Source organism: Psammomys obesus, unplaced genomic scaffold, assembly GCF_907164565.1.
Source record: "Psammomys obesus unplaced genomic scaffold, mPsaObe1.curated_primary_1811, whole genome shotgun sequence".
Lineage (NCBI taxonomy): Eukaryota > Metazoa > Chordata > Mammalia > Rodentia > Muridae > Psammomys > Psammomys obesus.
Window position 1 is genome coordinate 3,456,019 of NW_026596256.1, and position 21,088 is coordinate 3,477,106.

The 21,088-nt window shown below is 44.5% G+C and overlaps 1 protein-coding gene across 1 annotated transcript in view; it reads left to right on the top strand.

Moving 5' to 3' along the window:
* Lhfpl6 (LHFPL tetraspan subfamily member 6) overlaps nt 1–21,088 on the top strand; it is a 187,213-nt gene that overhangs the window by 156,655 nt on the left and 9,470 nt on the right. The window contains exon 3 of the mRNA XM_055596915.1: nt 3,056–3,154. Within this exon, the coding sequence (XP_055452890.1) occupies nt 3,056–3,154 (99 nt within the window). The remainder of the gene's footprint in view (nt 1–3,055; nt 3,155–21,088) is intronic.

A 21,088-nucleotide genomic window follows, 5' to 3' on the forward strand; every position in this document is an offset into this window, starting at 1 on the left:
CAGAGACCATGAAATGCTGGTTAACTGCAGTCCACACCTTAAGGGCAGCTAGTTGACATTTGAAGCATCTGCTCAGAAACCTGTCCTCCTAGAGAGGTCAATCAGCCTGTTAAATTCCCGAACCTAAGAGGTCTCCAAAGAGATGGGTAAAGGCTAACCCTTCTGAGGTAAATATCTCTATCTGTCCTTCCCCAGAGCTATAAAAAGTAGTCCAAACCTTATTCAAGGTGATGTTTCATTGAACATATGCATAGTGTTTGAACAGTAGGAGAGACTGAAAATTGTATCACGTCTCCTCTGTGAGTGAGTCATGGGCCCGCCCTGGACTCAACCAAACCAGGGAATTTCAGTAGGAAGCCCCAAGAGCTTGAAGTTTTGCAGGCCCACTGGAAGGTCTAGGAAAGTGAAGGTCAGAGAAGCTACCTTAAGAAATTCTGGAAATCAGAGACCCAGGGGTCAAAAGAGCCTGATGTCTCACTGCCTCCTCTGGGTGACAGGAAGTAGGTGCCTGGAAGCCCCTCCCCAAATCTCAAGTCCACTATCTGCAGAAAGGCTAGCACCTGACCAGAGCCTTTTGAAGTTTGTCCTTCTAGAGCAGGACTCTCCACTAGAGTTCTCTGAAGCTATGAAGATGGTCAATATTTGCACTGTGCAATATGGCAGCCACTTGCCACCCCACCCTTCTGTGACGGGACTGGCAGAAAGGAAAACATTCTAAAGAGGCGTTTGTGGCTCTCAATCTATCAGATCATAGAAACAGCAGACCCCAGAGAACTGGGGAATTTCCCCAGGAATCTGATGGTGGAGAAGACCAGAGTGGAAACTTACCTCCCAGAAAGAGACTTCCCACAGTTCTCTCAACTTGTCAGACCCCCTCACAGGATGAGACTGAAGCCCAGGAAGGATGAGTCAGTAGTAGGCAGGACCATATCCTTGACTGGGTCTGCTTAGATGTGCATGGCCATGGCCCACTATTTAAACTTCAGCCTCTCCCTGGGACCCCTAAAACTGGAGGGACCCCCTGGAGCTCTTTATCCCTCTTGCAGTGTGACTACATTGAATAAATCTCATTTTTCTGCTTTCCACTATTAATTTGGCTTTTTTAAATTGGATTATTGGGAATGGATGGCTAGACCTGGCTTGGGACACAGGTCATGACCCCAAATTCAGTAACGCTTCCACTGAATGGGAGGTCAGCATTGCCTGATACAACCTAAAGTTCTCTGAGTCTTCAGTCTGATCCTTCCATTATGTTGTGAAATGCTAATGAGGCTGAGTCCTTGATGGAGTTGCCAGGATCCTTCACTGTGAAGCAGAATTGATTCAGAATTCAGAACAGAATTCAGTTCTTGCTTCTCACCTGCCAGTTCAGACATTTGCTAACCATTGGTGTTTACCTACAGAGCCTAAAACCTGTGGCCACCAGTTAGGCCAAAGATATATATATATATATATATATATATATATATATATATATATATATATATTTGTCTTCCAGAATGGTTCCTCAAAATTGTTTGAGTCTACAGTATCCTTCCTGTGGGCAGACAGTAGCAGATGACAAAACAGTCTACATAAATATTATCATAAAAATTCCATGAGCTAGTGAACTCTGAAGAACCACCAATTTTTAAATGTGAGCATATGTTTGTAGATGCTTTCTAAAATTCATGTGCCAGACTGAGGTGTAATGAAGGAGAGTCTGCCTAAAATTCACATATACAGTGTAAGTTTCCTGTGTACAAAAGTATTACTGATTTATGTGCCTGAGTCTACATTTCATGATTTCACAAAGACAGTCCTGGATTTTGTTAAGGAACTGAGTCCCAGGTATGTTGCTCTTTAGGGAACTGCTGGCCTCCTCCTTATATACACAGGAATATACATGCATAGCTAAGCATGAGCCAGCTCCTTTCTGTTCAGGGCCCAAACCCAGCTAGCATACCACACGACCAAGACTCCATGACTAGTAAATTAGAATATTTCTTTCCAAATTGGACAAGGAGCATTTACCTGGTCAGGAAAACCTTGCCTTGCTGCTTTGTGGGTGATGTCCTATGTCATATTGTGGGGAATGCCTCTCTTCATAGTTAGAAACAGTGTTGGTGGAGGGGTGAGGGAGGAGGCAGGGGAGAGGGACTGAATAGTTCTGCTCTGGATGGCTGCTAAGAGAAACAGCTGATTTGCCCAATGGCACTCACTCACTTTATCCTGGGGTATAAAGCAGGGCAAAGACTGGGCAGGGAGACAGAGAAACAAACAGGATTCAGTGTGTCTGTGTTACGGCATTCTTCATCCATGCTGCCGTGTTAAAGGATGTTCCCATGGGGCGCTGCTAACATGGTCTTTGATATACCTCATTCGCACCCATCACACAACTGTGGATCAGTGCTACAGTCTCCGCATATTTGTGTTGTGGTTGATGATAATGCTTACTGATAGGCGTGGCCAGATCTTACTGTCAGATTAGCTTACGGAGTCCAGTGTTGGGAATTTAAATCCCCTGTATGTGAAGGTTTAGGCCTCCATGTGACCACCTCCCAGAATTCTCCCGAGCTGTGTGGAGGTTGGGTGAGGCTCAGCAGAGCAAGAGCAGACAATGCAGTTCACATGCTCAAGAAGGCCTGAGCTGGCGTGGTTCCGGAAAATCTGTTTCTTCTGCATCTGCTAAAATTTCACATTACAACATTCTGTGTTGACTCTCACATTGGAAACATAAATTCCAATGAACAATGAGGCATGACTCATTAATGTTGCTGCTCTTGAATCAGTTCTCCATGCGATTGATGGGATTGGTTGGCTTTTTGCAAATGGGATTAAAAGAGGCTCTGATTTTATTTTCTTAACACACTTTTAGTGCTCTTAAAAGGTAAAGTTGGAAATAAGCTAAATTGTTACTGGTTTTATTCTTATTTTAAGCAGACTGGATACTGTTCTTGGAATCTGACTGACTTTAGGTTGTTTCAAGGAATGTAAGCGGCAAAGAGCAGGCGCTGTGGCCTTGTCTTGTTCTAAACTTTGATTTGTAAAGGCTTTTTGTTTTACCTCTTCACAGGCTTGTTGATTGGTGCTGGCTGCGCCCTCTACCCCCTGGGCTGGGACAGTGAAGAAGTCCGGCAGACCTGTGGCTACATCTCTGGCCAGTTTGACTTGGGTGAGTTCTTGTTATCCTTCTTAGAAAAAGGGCTTATCTAAAAGGAAGACAGTCCGGGGCTGTGTTTGGCATAAGCACATACACACTTACATACTTACATATATACATTTATCCATTTGCTTACTGAAGAGTCATCGATACCCTACTGTTTGGCAGCACTGTGACTTGTACTGCAGATTCAAAGAAAAAGCAATTGCTTTGATCTCAAGAGCTTTTATAGCCTCTGATTAATTTGTTCAGAACTATATATTTATCACTCGTTGTACTTGCTGAAAACATCTCTGGGGGCTTCACAGGCAAACAAAACAATCAAGGACATTACAGTGAAGGCAAAGCAGTTTCTCTCCAGGATGCTAAGCACTTTGTGAAAGGGGGGTGGGGTGGAAACAGAGCTGCAGCAGGGCCCTGAGCACAGTCCTAATCCACAGTGTGGATTACCAGCAGTAGATGGGAGCTCCTGGCAGGCAGGGAGTGGGTGGGGGGTGGGGCAGAGGAAGTCATCAGAGAAGCCAGCAGCAGCAGCAGCAGCAGCAGGAAGCCACTCCTCGGATGTGGTAGAGTGCGTGGGACCTTGCATGGCATCATGCGCATGGATGAGGAGCCCTTCCTGGCTTTGCTTGTCTGTGTGTGTGCTAATGAAAACGTTCAGGTGCTTTCCACTTGTAGCTCAGTGTCCAGTGTCCGCTCCTCTCTCGGCAGCCTCCATGATTTCTAATGGTGTGCGTACCTACTGTGTAGTGTTCAAGATTCTAATTGTGGTAAATGGGGACTGTTTTCTCAGGCATAAACCTGTAGTGATTTAACCACTCCTTGCTTCTCTTCAGTTGCGAAAAAACTAAGTTTATTTTCCTTGGTTTTGCTTTAAGGTGTGTTCCGATGAAGTGTCGGATGAATATGTGTTGTCTCTGGTGATTTTTTTTTTTGAGTATTTTTTGGAAATTGGAGTTAATAGACGAAAGAATAGGGCCTTTAAGATACTTCTGTGTAGGGTGAGACATGTCTCCTCACTGCCCTCCCATCCCCGGTTCATGATCTCAGGCCCCTAGAGAAAAGCATGTTAGTATATTTAAAATAAATTTTACGGGATATACAGATCTTCATAAGAAGATAAAGACTGTGTAGATGCTAATCCCATGGCTTCCTGTTCAGGTTTAGTGAGTAATCAGGTTGTCATAGACAGCTGTGATGGGACAGGGCAGAGTGGGGTGTGAGCCAATAGCAAGAGCAAGGCCATATATTTGCCTCCCTCGCTGTGTGCCAGTGTTGAACAGCAATAGACGCCCTTTAAATGCAGGCTCTGTAGCTCCTCTGTCCTGCTTAGAGGGAGTTCATAGTCGTCTTAGGTTCTGTGACCTGCTTGGAGCAGAGGGGCTCAGGCAGGTCAGGGTACCTTTCCTGCTTTTTCCGTTCTCCCAAAGTCCAAGCGCCATATTTGGGGCAGCTGTGCAGCTGTGACTGCCACGGGCAGCCACACTGCCCCCTCCGCCATGTGGACCGGAGGCTGAGCTTCTGCCAGTCGGGCCGTCCTTGCCACATGCAATTCACTGTCTTCAACATCTGCCATTCATATAAGGCGGCATTCAATTCCGAGAAGAAAAATTCCGAGAGAGCTGGCCTCATGGTTCTTATTATATTCTAAATCAGTATTTTTTGAATTTTTATGTTACAATGTTGATGTTTTTATGTTACAGTGTTTTTTATGGTTAATCCAATAAGCTACATAGCCAAACACTGTTTAAAGAAAATAAAAGAATAATGAGAAAAGTAAAGCGACATGAGAACCTGAGCATTAAGTGGTTTTTATTTGGCTCACCAGATGACAGTCACTTTGTTCTCCTCAGGAGAGCACGGCCCCCTCAGTGGAAAGCAATGTGCTCCTAATACGAGTGGATAAAGCAGGCAGCTCCCGAGACTCCTCTCCCCTCTTCCAGTACAAGCTTGCCTGAGTTTGGATTACTTTTGTACATTTCTACATCTATGTAGAAAACAGATCAAAAACTCAAGTGACAGCACATGCTGGCGAGGAGGTGGAGAAAGGGGAACCCTTCTCCATTGCTGGTGAGAGTGCAAATTTGTACGACCCCTCTGGAAATCAATCTGGCGCTTTCACACACAGTTGGGAATAGTGCTTCCTAAGGACCCAGCTGTACCACTCCTAGGCATATATACCTGAAAGATGCTCCATTATACAGTAAGGACATTTGCTCACCTATGTTCATAGCAGCTTTATTCATAATAGCTAGAATCTGGAAACAACCTAGATGTCCCTTAACCGAAGAATGGATAAAGAAAACTGTGGCACATTTACACAATGAAATACTACTCAACTATTAAAAACAAAGAAATCATGAAATTTGCAGGCAAATGGATGAAACTAGAAAAGATCATTCTGAGTGAGCTAACCCAGGACCAGAAAGACAACACGTATGGAATAAACTCACTTGCAAGCAGATAATAGCCACATAATACAGGATAACCATACTACAATCCACAGGCCTAAAGAAGCTAAATAATAAGGAGGACCCTAGAGAGGATGCTTAATTCTCATTCAGAAGGGCAAATAGAATAGACACCAAAAGTGGCTGAAGAGAAGGAACAGGATGGGAGCCTACCATAAATGTCCTCTGAAAGACTCCACCCAGTAGCAGATGCTAAAACTCACAGCCAAACTTTGGGCAGAACACAGGGAGTCTTATGGAATAATGTGTGTGTGTGTGTGTGTGTGTGTGTGTGTGTGTGTGTGTGTAGGGGGGGATAGAAGGACTCAGAGCTGACAGGAACTCCATAAGTAGACCAACAAAGCCAAAAATTCTGGGCCCATGGGGGCATTCAGATACTGATGCACCAACCAAGAACCATGCATGAAAAGAACCTAGACCCCCTGCTCAGATGTAGCCAAAAGGCAGCTCAGTCTCCATTTGGGTTCCCTAGTAAGGGGAGTAAGGGCTTTTTCTGACATGGGCTCTGTTGCTTGTTCTTTGATCAGTTTCCCCTGGTTGGGGTGGGTGTCATTGCCAGGCCAGAGAGGAAGAAGATGCAGACAGTCCTAATGAGACTTGATAGGCTGGGGTCAGATGGTAGGAGAGGAGTGCTCCCCCTTTCTGAGAAATAGGGGAGAGGAAGAGGGAGAGAGGGTGGGACAGGAGGAGATGAGGGAGGAGGTTACAATCAAGATATAAAGTGAATAAATTATAAAAAAAATTTAAATAAAAAATAGCAAAAGTTCTTCCCCCAAAAGAAAGCAAGGAAGGAAGGAAAGAAGGAAAGAAGGAAGAAGAAAAAATGCTGGCACAAAGTGGACTTCTCACAGCTTCCTTACTTTTTATTTGAGGTTCATACTGTGTCCGGGAAAATACTTAAATATGTTGTTTGGCTTTTCCTTTCTCTGGTGTTTGAGGCATTCCTAGCTGTTTAACACAGGTCCCAACTTGGCTGGAATCTGGTCCTCCGCCGACCTGTTTCTGTGGTGTATTGTTAATTAACAAAGTGTAATGAGACTTGCTGGACCCCAGAATTCTGTGTTTTTTTCAACATGGCACATCAGAAAATTGAGTGTTGAATTAAGACATGCCTCTTTACCGTTTCTTTTTTATTTACCATATTTTTTCAGGACTTCTCTATTTTACTTTACATATGTAAGCGTTTTGCCTTTATAGCTGTGTGCCAGTGTGTGGGCAGTGACCTCAGAGACCTGAAAGGCCATTGAATCCTCTGGAACTGGAGCTGCAGATGGCTGTGAGGAGCCATGTGGGTGCTGGAAACAGAATCCTGGTCCTCTGGGAGAGCAAACTGTGCTCTCAACCTCCAAGACATTTCTTTATTTTATGTCACTAAAACCCTATTAGCAATTCAAGAGACTAGTGTGATTTAATTTCTGCCTGTTTTTTTTTTTTTTTTTTTTTTTTTTTTAATGTTTCTCTTAGGCTGGATGATGAGGGGGAAAGAAATAGACATCATCTAAAGATTAAAATGGGACTAAGTCCCCTGAGCAAATAATTTTTGCTTATTCGGCTTTTTCTTCAGGTTCTATTTTTGGGAACGCTGCCATTTCTTTCTTTTAAAAGACCCAAGAAGAGAAGCATTATTAGACCCACCCCACATAATTTGTCCATTTTTCCCCCTCAGAAAATTATCATCTTCTCTCTAAACACGGATCAGGCTGGGCTTCGGTGCTTTAGTGAAGTCACAAAGCATGGAGCTAACTTAACAAGCTCCCTAGGACAAGGTAGTTGTGCCCAGCATGAGTTCGTGGGTGACCCTGTCCACAGAGAGCACTCTGAGTCCGACATTCAGTGGTACATGCTGAATGCCGCAGTTACCCTTGCCTCTGCCACTTCTGAGGACCCGAGCTTAGGTCTACCTCCCCTGGAAGGAGGCAATTGGCACAACTTCACCTGGACCTTCACAAGGGGGCGGGGAGGTGGCGTTAGCAAGGAATAAAACAAGTCTGTATTTAGTGCCCTTCAGGAACTTAAAACTAGCAAGAGAAATAAACTTTTAAAAATGTAATATGCACCTGTAATGGTCAGTTCTAATGGTCAGCTCAGCACAGTCTAGAATCACCTGGGAAGAGTCTTCGTTAGTGCTGGCGTAGATTAGGCTGGCCTGTGGGACAAGTGGGGGGTGTTATCTTGATTATATTAACTGAGGTGGGAAGATCTGCCCACTGCGGGCAGCTCTACTTCCTAGTCAGGGTATTCTAAACTATACGAGAGTAGAGAAAGTAAGCTGGGTATTGGCAAGAATGCAGTCATTGTTCTTTTTCCTGATTGTGGATGACAAGACCAACTTTGTCAGGCCCCTGCTGCTCTAGCCACTTTGCTATGATAGACTGTACCCCACCTGTGAGCTAAAGTAAACCCCACATCACACTAACAGCTGCAATGAAATTAAGACACCTGGAGGACTTTAGACAGAAAAGTGTGGCGGAGTGATTGCTTTGCTGATGCTATGATACTCCGGTTGGTGAGATTAAGCTACAGTCTGGCAGGCATTTCCATAAAGAGCCAGATAGTAATGTTTTCAACATGGCAAATTATATGTCTCTGTCACGACTACTCAGCTCAGCAACGGAACATGAAAGATTACAGACAAATCGCAATAGTCGATATAGAATTTATTTATAAAGACAGACCATTGGGCTGTAGTCTGATCCCAGCCAAATGACCCGTAACATGCTGAAAAATTGCTCCCTTCAGGTGTACTCGCTCACCGATCCTTGCAGCCTCCTGGCACTCACCAGCCGTCACACCGGCATGTCCATTGAGAATCTAGACACTGCAGATGAAAGGGTCCTATGCCTATCAGAGAGGAGCCAAATCCATGTCGTCCTTCCCTTGGCAGTGCCCTGCCCCAATCCAGAATGGAGTGAGTAAGCAGCAGAGAGGAGCACAGGTGGACAACAAAGCCAGCCCAAGGTCCGTCACCTCTGAAGCTTGCCTTCCCTTGATTCAAACACATGAGGTGGCTTAGATCCCGGGCTGGCAAGCATGGGCCAAGCCTTCCCTTGGACCTTCAGACATTGCTCAGACAGAGGCGTTCACTTCCCTACTGGATACTGTGTGCTTCTCTTTACTTGTAATTCGAAGAAGCCTGTTGTTAGGACCTGCTAATAGAAACTCAATACCGCATGACCTTCCCTGGAGGTGTCAGAGCTGAACCCTCATGGCTTTCGATAGGTACAGATAGAGTGTGGGTGTGCTTGAGGGCATATGGAAGGATGGGCTGCAGGGACATGAATGGATTTCCTCAGAGAGGAGCTTTCTTTATGTTCAGCTTTTCTGTTTGAGCGGCTACCAAGTATAAACCGTGGATGCGAGATACAAAGTAACTTCATTAGATTAGAGATTAGCAAGAACCTCTCATTGAAAACATTTAAACAATGTATATAATAGGCAGGAAGGGTGTTCATTGAAAGTTTACATTTGTGGGGGCGGGGGGGGGGAAGTTGCTGGCTGGTATCAGTGGTGTTTTGTTCTTTGCATGCCTAATTTTTTTCCTATCACTTATTTGTTAAGCATTTTTATATTAAGCACACAGGTTTGAACCAGTTTTGCGGTGGCGGCTACTTGGACAAATCAGACAGTTTTACAATCCTGACCTTTCAATGGCACTGGTTTATGAGGAAGGAAGGAGTATTTATGAATTCACTCATTAAAAAAACAGAATTAAGAGTCCCAACAGGATGGACAATAAGTGGCTCAGTCTCCCCCAATCTGCCACCTTGACAGATGTTATCAGTCTTTCACATATGAATCAGTAGTAGTCCTGTTGTGAAAATAAAAGCTTGGTTCCTGTATCTCAGAAATTAGTATTTTTTTCAGTGGTGTTTATATGGTTTTTAAGGTATGTGTTTTGACTGCATGTATGTATGTGCACTGCATGTGGGCCTCATACCCACAGCTGTCAGATCCCATGGAACTCAAGTTGCAGACCATGGGTGCTAAATCCAGGTCTTCTACAAGGACAGTGCTCTTGGTTGCTTAGATATTTTTCCAGCCCCCACCCACTGGTATTTAAATACTAATCAGATGTGTGAATCAGGATGCTTTCTAGGTTTAGATTACAAAAGTCTGGTTCAAACTGACTAACCCAAAGAGGACATTTCAGATGAGTTAGCACAAGGCTAGCGCTAAGGGGCACACTTAACTGGGCCCAGTCTCAGAGTTGCGGTCTGGGCTCCTTGTTTGAGAAGAACCATCTGCAGAATGGCTGCAACCGTTTGCCATCTGTACTGGCTGGTTTTGTGTATCAACTTGACACAAGCTAGAGTCATCAGAGAGGAAGGAGCCTCAGTTAAGGAAATGCTTCCATGAGACCCAACTGTAAGGCATTTTCTCAACTGGTGATAAATTCGGGAAAACCCAGCCCATCGTGGGTGGTGCCATCCCTGGGCTGGCGGTCCTGGGTTCTATAAGAAAGTAAGCTGAGCAAGCCATGGGAAGCAGGCCAGTAAGCAGCACTTCTCTATGGCCTCTGCATCAGCTCCTGTCTCCAGATTCCAGCTCCGCTTGAGTTCCTGTCCTGGCTTCCTCTGGTGATGGATTATGACCAGGAAGTATAAGTCCAATAAACCTTGTCGTCCCCAACTTGGTTTTTATTTTTTTGTCGTAATGTTTAGTTTCAAAAATATAAACCATGATAAGACACCATCTGTAGGTTGGCTTTGTCCTGGGGCTTGTTCTCCTCATGGGAGATGTGCTCGGCACCTGTAGCTCTGAGCATCCTCGTTCATGGCAAACAATAAGCTGATCTTCAGTAACGCAATACTTCTCCATCTCCCTCCTTTCTCCCTTCTTCCCTCTTTTCCTCTCTCTCTTCCCTCCCCCACTCCTTCCTTCCCACCAGGTTAGGCAGCCTGGCTGCACATCTAGCAGATAACGACTGCTAGGGATAGTTTATCTGAATCAGCTTCTCATGGAAGATCTGTAAGTTGCCAATGATGCTAAGGGGAGGAAAGTCACCATTATCTTCAGCGTTTATGCCATCGGTGTAGCCCGTGGTTGTGACAATGGTAGTTTGTGCAGTGTAAATATCAACAGTGATATTGTCTCTATTATCTGTTGGAAGAACAAGAGTGCACGTGACAGGAACCATCCTGAACACAGCAGAGCACCCCGCATACAAGGAAAGCCTGGCAGAGATTTGCCGCGGGTGAGGCCATTTTTAATGTGTGCTTGTCAGTCAATCTTCAGTGTCCCCCCCCTTTTTTTTTAACATATTAAACATTTGGTCTTCATAATCAGGTTGTCCAATTGATTTAATTCATGCCTCAAAGATATCTTCATCCATTGAAGACTTTTCTAATTATATCCTCATGATCAAAAGCAGCGTTTCAATTAATTTGTCTTGCTAATTTGCCAAGTAAATTTGAGTAATTATTGCTTTCATTTTGCTATTTAATTTGATTAAGACGCCACGGTGTTGTCTGTCCCGGAGACTGTGCTGTTGGTTTCTTACAAACAGCACTGTAGACTAAACTCAGGCACCTTAGCAGTAAAAATAGGAGAATCTTTTTTTTTTTTTTTTTTTTTGCATTTTCAAACCAAGGAAAAATCTTTCCTGCTGCCATTTAAATGATGACTGTATAACTCTAAACACATCTCCTTTAGCTGTCTGACCCCTGGGTCATACACTTCATCTTTAAATCTAACCGCAGTAAGTTAGAGGAAGAACAGATGGATAAAGATGAGGAGAAACACACTTCTTCCTCCTCCCCTGCCCCCAGCCCTCTCTTACTTTTCACAGATTTGAGCTTTTTCCAGGCCCCGTATTCATGGCGCTTTTCAAACCGCATGACCTGTTTACAGCTGACACACAGAAGCCTCCGTTAGTAGAGACAATGACAGAAGCACCTCTGATTGGCCTGTGTGGTATTTAATATGACACACATCATTGTGGCTGTTTTTTACAAGTCTCCTGTGCCTTGTGTGGATGAGCTGGCTACAGGCAGCTCTTGCTTCTGACTGTCATGCTGGAGTCAGGGATTGGTTGTTTTCTTGGACAGGATTAGTTTTCCATCCCTCAGTTTACCCATCTTAGGCGATGCAAAGTCACTTCTTAAAGTAAATGCGTGCTCCCATTATGAGATACCTGTTTGTGCCATTCATCTGCTCAGAGAAGGAAAGGGAAGGGAACCAGGAAAAGGAAGGAAAGAAGGAAGTGAGAGATAGAGACAATCTGACTCTAATTTTTGACAACTGCAAAAGCGCCTTGCACCCTGTTTCTATAGATTTTGGCATCTGACACCCCAGTAGGAATAAAGGCATGGCTCCCTGAGGGACTCAGGCTTAGTCACTATTCAGAAAACAGCCAAGATTGGGTCATAGTTTAAAGAACCAGATAATAGGTTTTGAAAAGTTAAATTATTTTCCTCCTGTAGCCTTTCCTGGCATGGAATGCTGCTGCCTTTTTAGAGCCTCACTCAGTCCCTTGCAGCAATTTCTGGCAATGAAATTCATCAATTGCAGAAAAAAAAAATGTTTGCTGTTTTGAAACAGGATGTCTCTGTGTAGTCCTGGCTATCCTGGAACTTACTTTGTAGACCAGGCTGGCCTCAAACCTACAGAAGAAACCACCTTCCTCTGCCTCCAGATTGCTTCACAAAACCTCTGTGAAGTATGATTTCTTGAGGTCCAGTGGCCAACCAGGTGGTAAGATTATAATAATCCCTATTTAGAATTTTCTTCATTTGCTATCCAGTCTGTTATTGGTGTGCCCCTTTCAGACACTGTGGAAAGCACTTACGGAAATGAAGGAGACTGGCCAGTGCCACCATAATGTGTGTCTGATTTTTAATATGCCGTTGATGGTTTCCTGTTGTCTTCTGCTTGGATGTTAGTTTGTCCAGAAAACATTTTAAATTGAACTGTTCTTAGTGTGTGTGTGTGGGGGGGGTATTTTTCAGAACTTGACCCTCTTCAAGTAGCAAGAAACAAAACAGCTGAAACAAAAATAGAAAAGATGAAAGGGATCCCAAATTTAGTTCTGGCTTTGTTGTTGCCTCACTAGGCTTCCGTGTCACACCGTCGTTTTTATTTACTGCTACTTATTATACGCCTCAGCCTTATTCTGTCATTTCTAATCATCATATCTTTTCTGATCATCATGGTAATTTTAGAATTGTGTTTTATAAGAATACCACCTTGCTCTCTGTTTCTTTGTACTCTGTACCTTTAAAAATGTTATATTTTACATTTATTTATTTACTTACTTTACCGTGTATGAATGCGCTCATTTGGATGAACTGGATATTTCAACTTGTGGTACTTCAGATGAGTTCAGTGTTATGGGAAGGCTTGATGGATTTCAGCCTGAGGACTCCAGACAACACAAAGGGCCACAGTTTATTTTCATAAGTTTTAGAGAACTACTGAAGTTTCATTTGCTTTTTAGGTGTTACGTGCTTTTAAATTTTTATTTATTCATGCGTTTATTTTCAAGAGAGAGTATTCATAGCTTTACACTTTGTTCAAAGATATTCTTGATATCTGAATTTAGCACTTCTAGCAGATAACGTTGGTTATCTGGCCTCAGAGTGTATAATGACCTGAACTCTAGACTTAGACTCCTCAGCGGCCTCAGGTCTCCCCAGGAAGACTGAAAGATGTAAAGACCCTTGGATTCATTATCTGTGACAGTATTTGCAAGGTATGCTCTAAGGAAAACACCCTTATTTACAATATGCATCCGGTAAATAAGTCTCACTCACAGTTCTGATTTGAAGTCACGTCTATAAAAATGTGACAAGTCTTCCCAGTGAGTTGACTATAGGTCCACTTAGCCCCATGGGTATCACCATGTTTCTCCTGATTTGTGAGTTGAGGCATTTATTCTGGATTACCGTCTCAAAGATGGCTGCTGTGTGTTGAATGAGAAGTGCCCCCTATGTGTTCACATATTTAAGCATTTAGTTCCCAGTTGGTAACACTCTTTAGGAAAGTTATGGAACCTTTGGAGATGGGAGCTTGATGGGGAGGTACATCCCTGGGGGGTGGGCTTTTAAGGGCTTATAACCTCAACCTATTTCTAGTTTCTGCTTCTTGTTCCTGCTGTTGCATTGGCACCATGCCTTCTCCACCATGGTAGGCTAGAGCCCTCTGAAACCATAAGCCAAAATAATCCCCTTCTTTTTTAAGCTGCTTCGGTTGTGATAAATTTTTTTGCAGTAGCAGAACGGTAACTAATACATCTGTATAGTCATCAGACTTAGGAGACATCACAGAGGTGAGGGGTTGCTATGTCTATATGACAAAGCTATCCAGGTGAAAGTCAGGCATGTTTTCTTACAGCCCAATCCAGAAACTTCAGGTTCCCTAAGGCAGAGCTCCTCAGCTGTGATGCAAACCCTGTGTTTGCTACATCTGCCTGGGCTACTGAGTTTAAGTGCTAGTGGAATGTGGGAGGCAAGAGAAAACATGGAACCTATACTATTTGCAGGGCTGTGAGCAATGAAGTCCCCATGCCAGTCTAACATCCTAACTCAGAAGTAAAATCTCAGTGTTTTGTCTTTTTTTTTAATACTTTAATGTCTTTTTTAAATACTGTTCTAATACTTTAAAGCCTTTGCATAGACAGTGACATTGCTTTGTTTTACAGAAAAAAAAAAATTGCATAGTCTACACTACAGTCTGTAAGTACCGCTGTCACACATTTCTTGATCAACGCCAGAAGCTTTGTTAATGAACAAGGCAGTTACCAGAGATGGATCTTTCTTGGTAAAATTCATGTCTTCTACATTAGCAAGATGAATCCCTTCTTTTCATGAGGGGAGTCTAGCTTCCATCCAGGAATAGAACCATTATTCCAACCATGAGTGATATTTAGATTTATCAACCTGTATGACATAGGTTCTGAGCAATCCAAACCCAAGCACATGTGGCCACAGTGATGAAGCAGGATCACACGGAGACCACTTGCTCCAAGGTATCGACTCTGGTTTGTGGAATGTGAAGCTACGAACCACCACCATTTTCAAGAGAAGAAGAGACCAGTGGAATTTTTGAGGAACTTTGGCAAAGGCAGTTTCCTTACCAGGAAACAGATGAGAGTGCTCTGAAAACCATTCGATCTTTAGTGATGAATCCCAGCTGTGGCTGTCTGCTTAGATTGGTATCCACCTCTTGATTGTTGTTGATACAAGCTTCCTGTATAGCTTTGGCTATCCTAGAACTCACTGTAGACCAGGCTGGCCTCAAACTCACAGAAATTCGACTACCTCTGCCTCCCATGTGCTGAGATTAAAGGTGTGTATCACCATGGCTGAATCTACCTCAATCTCGTAAGCCTCAGATTGATGGAACTTACTATGTAGACCAGGCTGGCCTCAAACTCAGAGATCCACTTGTGTGGCATCACTTAAAGGATCTGTTTTAGTCTTTGTTTTAAAGGGTGTGTGAGTGTGACTTCCTGCTTGACGCCTCATATTTGCCAATAGTGGTTCTTTCATGCACACTGGTGGTCCAAACACAACGTGCAATCTTGAACAATTTGACAAGCCACTTGTTTGATGATCTTTTGTTTGCTTCAGTTTGCTTTGATTGGAGGTCTCGCTGTGTATCTCAGGCTGGCTTGGAACTTGTGATCTTCCTGCCTTTCTGCCTTCCAAAACCTGGTTTTACAGATACAGGCCACAGTGTCTTGATGATTTGTGTTGTATTTTACAGTGGGTATTGGAATTTACCACAAGGACTCAGAAGATTGGGCCTGACTGAATTTGATTTAACCATATTCCCCTGATTTGCCTTCCAAGTGTGGTGAGATTGTCAAGGAAAAACTCCTAGGTAGGGGCAGCTAGCCAGCATCAAAGCCCAGCCTGTGGCCAGTAGGTTCCCATAGCTCAGTGCCCACAGCGAGGAAACAGACTCTGCTAGGCAGTCAATGGAAATGTGACAGTGACAGACAGGCGGGAGACCAACGCGGTTGCAGTTGATCGCTGCCGCTCTTCACCCAGCCTTGTAGCAAAACTGCTACAAGCAGCAGAACCCGTAGACAGACTTGGGGGTTTTCCTTTTTCCTCAGGGCCATCCAGAAAGCAGAGTTTCCCAGGAAGCCTCTGCCTTTAGAGAAAGCAGCCCCAGACAGCAACTAAAGGATGATCTTTATGGTCTTTGTGACAGTAAACTGAAGGAAGCCTTGCTGGTCCTTTTAGCCATTCCCACCTGGAGATGGGCTTCTATGTCAGTTCACGGTGTGAAGACAAAGGCCACTTCTGTTCACACAACCAGTGATGCCTGAACAGATATCTCTAGTAAAGCTTTTGGATTTGGCTTCAGTGTTAAGGGGCAAAGATTAACAGCGCACGTACTGGCAGATACCCGGCTAGCCAACGACAAAGGAAAAATGCATTCCATAATAGTGCAAGGATGTCTGTTAATAGGTGTGTCTGATGTGTCCCACAGAGACGTTGTGGGAGCTATTCCCCTCATCCTATATTTACTGTATTTTTTCAAGGAACTGGGTGTTCGGGGTTCTTTGGCATGTGTACTAGATATTGTTGGCGGACAAAGGGTCTTTAAGTTCTCTCTGGCGGTTATGTATGTCTTGCCGATGTGCAGCATGGAGTGCGGAACCTCTATTCAATGTAAAGTGTGGAAGGAAGGACCCTGGATCAGTCTGACACCAAAGAAAAACAAATCGGTGGGCTGCGAAGAGCACATCTAGAGAGGCTGACATCTGATTGAGTTGAGCAGCATTGTCCCGTGCAGCCACGCCCACAGCATCACCCGGTCACCCAGCCGCTAGACCCACTCTGACCGTCTTGCCTGCTCCTTCTGTTCTATCAATATCTTCTTGGTTTACTCGTCACACACAACTCTCTCCCGAGCCACAGCACCCAGGTTTTCAGGAGGTTAGCTGTCTGATGGCACATCTCACCACAGCTGGGCATGGTGACTGCTGTTGTTGCCTCCTAGAAGGACAGGTGGGGACGGTCAGAGCACCTTCACCAGAGTGAGTCACCACTCCAAAGCAGCTGTCTGCAAGTCTTGCCGAAGCACATAGCATCAGGGCGGGGGACAGAAGTATATCAGTTGGGAAGGCCCGGGACGGCGAATCCAGCTGTGCAGCTGTCAACATAAAACACAGCTGTCATGTCAAAGGGAATGAGAGTATAGTCTTAGTCTAGAGCCAAATTTGAGTAACCAAGGCCTAGAAAATATACAGCTAGGTCACCCCAGGTTCCACACTCCCACATGGAAGCAGTTTCATATATACATATATATGCAGAAAATAGTTATTAATAACGCAATTTTAAAATACAGTAATGGGTACATCAGAGAGGGTTTTTTTAAAGCAAGATGGGGGAAGCTCTCCCATAGACCTCAGATGCTATCTGACAACATTCTTGGATTTGCTTTTGAGTTCTCAGAAGTTAGTCATCTGCTACATTAATAGATTCCAAAGGGTTTTTGTCTCTTAGTCAATGGTGGTTCATTCCAACGCAGAGGTAGGCAAGGAATGGCTAATCAAGGGCTAAAGCTAGCCCAAGATAAGGTCATCAGCCTCTAGTCCTGCAGCATCCTAACCTTTCCACACCACTACGTTTCCAGCTAGTCAATCAGACTTTGCAGAAATAGCTTTAAAAAAGAAAAACAAACAGGAATTCTTATCCAGTCAGCTGAGGCGGCGTTGTCATCCACGCTGGGTCCAGGCCTTCCAGCGTGGCTTCTTTCAGACCACCCACACGCCTGCCTGCAGCCCACACCTGTTGCTCTGTAGGTGAGCCTAATAAGCAATTTATGTTGACACGAAGTACACACAGTCATCTTTATCATCCGAAGGGGAGGATTCCGGGACTGCTTGCAGACTGGAGTCTCAGAGGATGTCCAAATTCCTCACTGAAAATGGTGCAGTATCTTCATGTAGCCTCCCTAAATTTTCCCGTATGTTTCATTTCATCTCCAGATGATTTATAATACATGCCCTACTGTAAATGACCCTGCTGGGACACTGGGAGGGGGGACAAGTGCCAGGAACGATGTGCGTACATATTCATTGCAGATGGAGAGCAACTTGATTTTCACTTCGGTCAAATCTGTGTTTCAAAACTCAGCAGATACCAAGGTCTGACAGTATGTCCAGATGTCCTAGTTTGATGATTCTGGTTTATTTCCTCGTCACCCATACCTTTACACTTATTTGCTTTGCCCATGTGAAATTATTTTAAAGAAAGCAGGAATCTGAGGCTGACAAGATGTCTCTGTGGTTAAGAACACCTACCTACTGCTCCTGCACAGGACCCAGGCTCGGGGCTCACAACCGCCTGTAACTCCAGTTCCAGGGGATCCAGTGCCCTGGACTCATTGGTCATTGCACATGATGAGCAAATGTACATATAGGCAAAAACGCCCATACATAACAAAATAAAAAGAAATCCTTTTTTAACGAAGATCAATGTTATGGTTCTGTTAAATGGCCCCGCTTCCCCCTGGCTCTGTGTTGAGACACAGGTTCTTAGATGGTGTGTTTGCTGTTTTAGGAGGTTACACATGGCGTCTGGCTGGCTGCCATGGGTAGTTTGCTAAAGGCACAGCTCTACATTAGTTCTAGTTTAAGCACTTCCCTTCCTGTTCTGTGCCCCTTAAGGGGCTCTGCCATAGGCTCAGTGTGCCAAGGGCCTGCTCAGTCACACCTTCCCCATCCAACGGACTGAAAGCTCCTGAACCCAAGAGCCCAGATGTGTCCTTCCCTTCCTTAGACTGCCTCTAAGTATGTCATAGACAAGGAGAGGTAGTAATTGATACCTCATGTAGGTACAGGTTGCATGAAACATATAGGTAAATAGTCAGGATTTAATGTTCAGCGGCAATAAGCAGTGGCGCGAGCCTGCTTGAGTTTGGGAATCAGGATATTGTCTAACACAAACAAATCCAGTAGACTAGTGACATGCTGAGAAGACCTTTGAGAGATGTGGGAAAGTCACCAGTGTCCTGGACAACTAGCCTCGTGATTAAAACACAGGAGATGGCCTAGATCCAGGGCTGGCAAGCCATGCGCCACGTCTGCGCTACAGGCTTCTGTAAATTAGATTTCACGGGCAGGCAGCAGTGCTCACTGACATATTTGGTGTCTGTGCTTGCCTTTGAACTAAATTTTTTACTGTCTGGCTCTTTTCAGAATGAGATCGTCAATCTTGACCTGTGCCTTCCTTTTCAATACCCCCTCTAGTGCTAAAGCCGGTGGCCCTGATATGCTCAGTTAGTGGCAGAAATGAGAGAAGACAGACAAAGGTCATGGAAACAGAGGAGGGATGCCCTTGTCCTGGGCGGGTCTTAAACTTAAAGACTACTTCTTCTGTTCAGGTTTAATCCTTTCACAAAACCCAGCAGCATCCTCCCGCTTCCTGAAGCACTTGCCACCACTGCCTGGGGACCACTTTGGTCGCACATGAAAGCCCTGTAGTCATTCTCTGTGGGGCACAGGGGCTCCTTGCCTTTCACATCTATCAGCTAGGGAAAACTTTCACTCTATGGAAAGCGTTGCTTCCCTCATGGAGTATAAACCTACTAGGTCTTGCCAGACAAGAGGCATTTGGTGAGGAAAATGGGCCACCTGTACCCACGGGGGGTATATGTATATACATACATATATATGTATACACACACACACACACACACACACACACACACACACACACACACACACACACACATATATATATATATATACATACATATACACTTTTTTATTTTTCAAGATAGGGTTTTTCTGTGTAGCCTTGGCTGCCTTGGACTCACTTTGTAGACTAGGTTGGCCTCAAACTCACAGATATATGCCTGCCTCAGCCTCCCCGAGTCCTGGGATTATAGGTGCGCCCCACCACGCCCAGCTGGAAGTTCAGTGATTTGATTCAGAAATGTTTAGAATACAAAATGACCAGGGGACTATAAGCTGTTGCTTAATTTTAGAATACTTGGGTAGCAGGCACAAGTCCCTGAATTTGACCCCCCCCACACACACACACTTTAGAGAAGGAGCGGTCATGATATCAGTTTCTCATTTTGCATACCGTTCATGTTGATGAAGGCATTGTGTGTATGCGAATGTGTGAGAATGTGTGAGAATGATTTCTGTGTGACTGGTAGTCACGGTCAGTGTGTGCTGGGCCGTGAGCTGCAGGGATCTGCCTGCCCACACTCTGACGCCAAGCCTGGGTTACGAACACACAGTACCATGCTCTGCTTTTACATGTGTCCCAGGGAGCAGAACTCGGGTCTTGTTTTTGTGTGTCAGCACTTGACCGCCATGCAGTATTTGCTTCTTTCTCCGCAGACTTGCAAGCATGACACACACCCCCATTTTGTCTGGGTATACACATCCATTGCTCACGTCTTATTGAAATTTGCTTAATTTTGATTTTGAAGTTATTCTACAAACAGTACACAGATACTTTTGGTCTTTTGTCTTACCACGTGTGTGACGAAAGGTATGTGGGGAATCTGACTATAAAGCTATATAAGAAGAACTTTACTCAGGGGGAGAAAGACCTGCCGTTCTGTGGTATTTAAGCCTATAGATATTTTCCTCTTTCCATTGAGCCTTTACTTTCTTGCCTTTGTTCTATGTACAGAAAAAAAAAATAATATGGTGAGACATTCCTGCTTCTTCTCTACCCAAACTTTACATTTATAAAGTAGTACGCTGACTTTTAAAATGTCACAGTGAAAAGATACTATGCTTTGAAACCAGCTGTCTTATAAAGTCCTGACCAGGCAGTTGTGACAAGGCATGCTGGATGGTCAACGGTGACCCCGTGAAGAAAGAGAAATAAGCAAGGTTGCCATGGAGCTCCTGTTCCCACTACAGAGCACAAGAGAGCTCAGCAGGGATGGGGGTGTCTAGAGCAGTAGTCAGTCAGGTTTTCATTAGGAAAACAATATCTGAAGCAGCTTTATAAAAAACTTTATACAAAACAAGGAAGGAAGGGAGGGAGGGAGGATGGGAGGAAGATTCACATAGTTCACACCTTTGGAGGTTCAAGACTAGGTGGCCCTGCAGGTTTGGAGAGAGCATGTATAGTAGAGAATAATCCCATCTTAAACTAGGGCATACACTGTGTCCCTTCTAGGGCCTCCAATAACCCAAAGACCTCCCCACCAGAACCTGTGTTGCTAAGATCCACCACTCCGGCATGATGCCTTTGTGGCTTTCATTAACAGTATTAAGCAAATGGAGCCCAAACCATAACAGATGACAGGTAGTCCAGGAACAAATGTGACGTTCTGTATCTGACAAAGCCTGCTGGGCCTGACTGTGGGCCTGCTCTGGGTATCTCTGGGACCAGCTGTGGGCACTGCACTGGACCTCAAGGTAGGAGCCAGGGTGGTCTCCTGGCTCCAGCTGCACTGCTGAGTGTTCATACCAGGTGGTAGCCCCAGTGTAGAACTGGGACACTCCCCATGGCCTTCGTCATATGGGGTCAGTCAGGATGGGCTA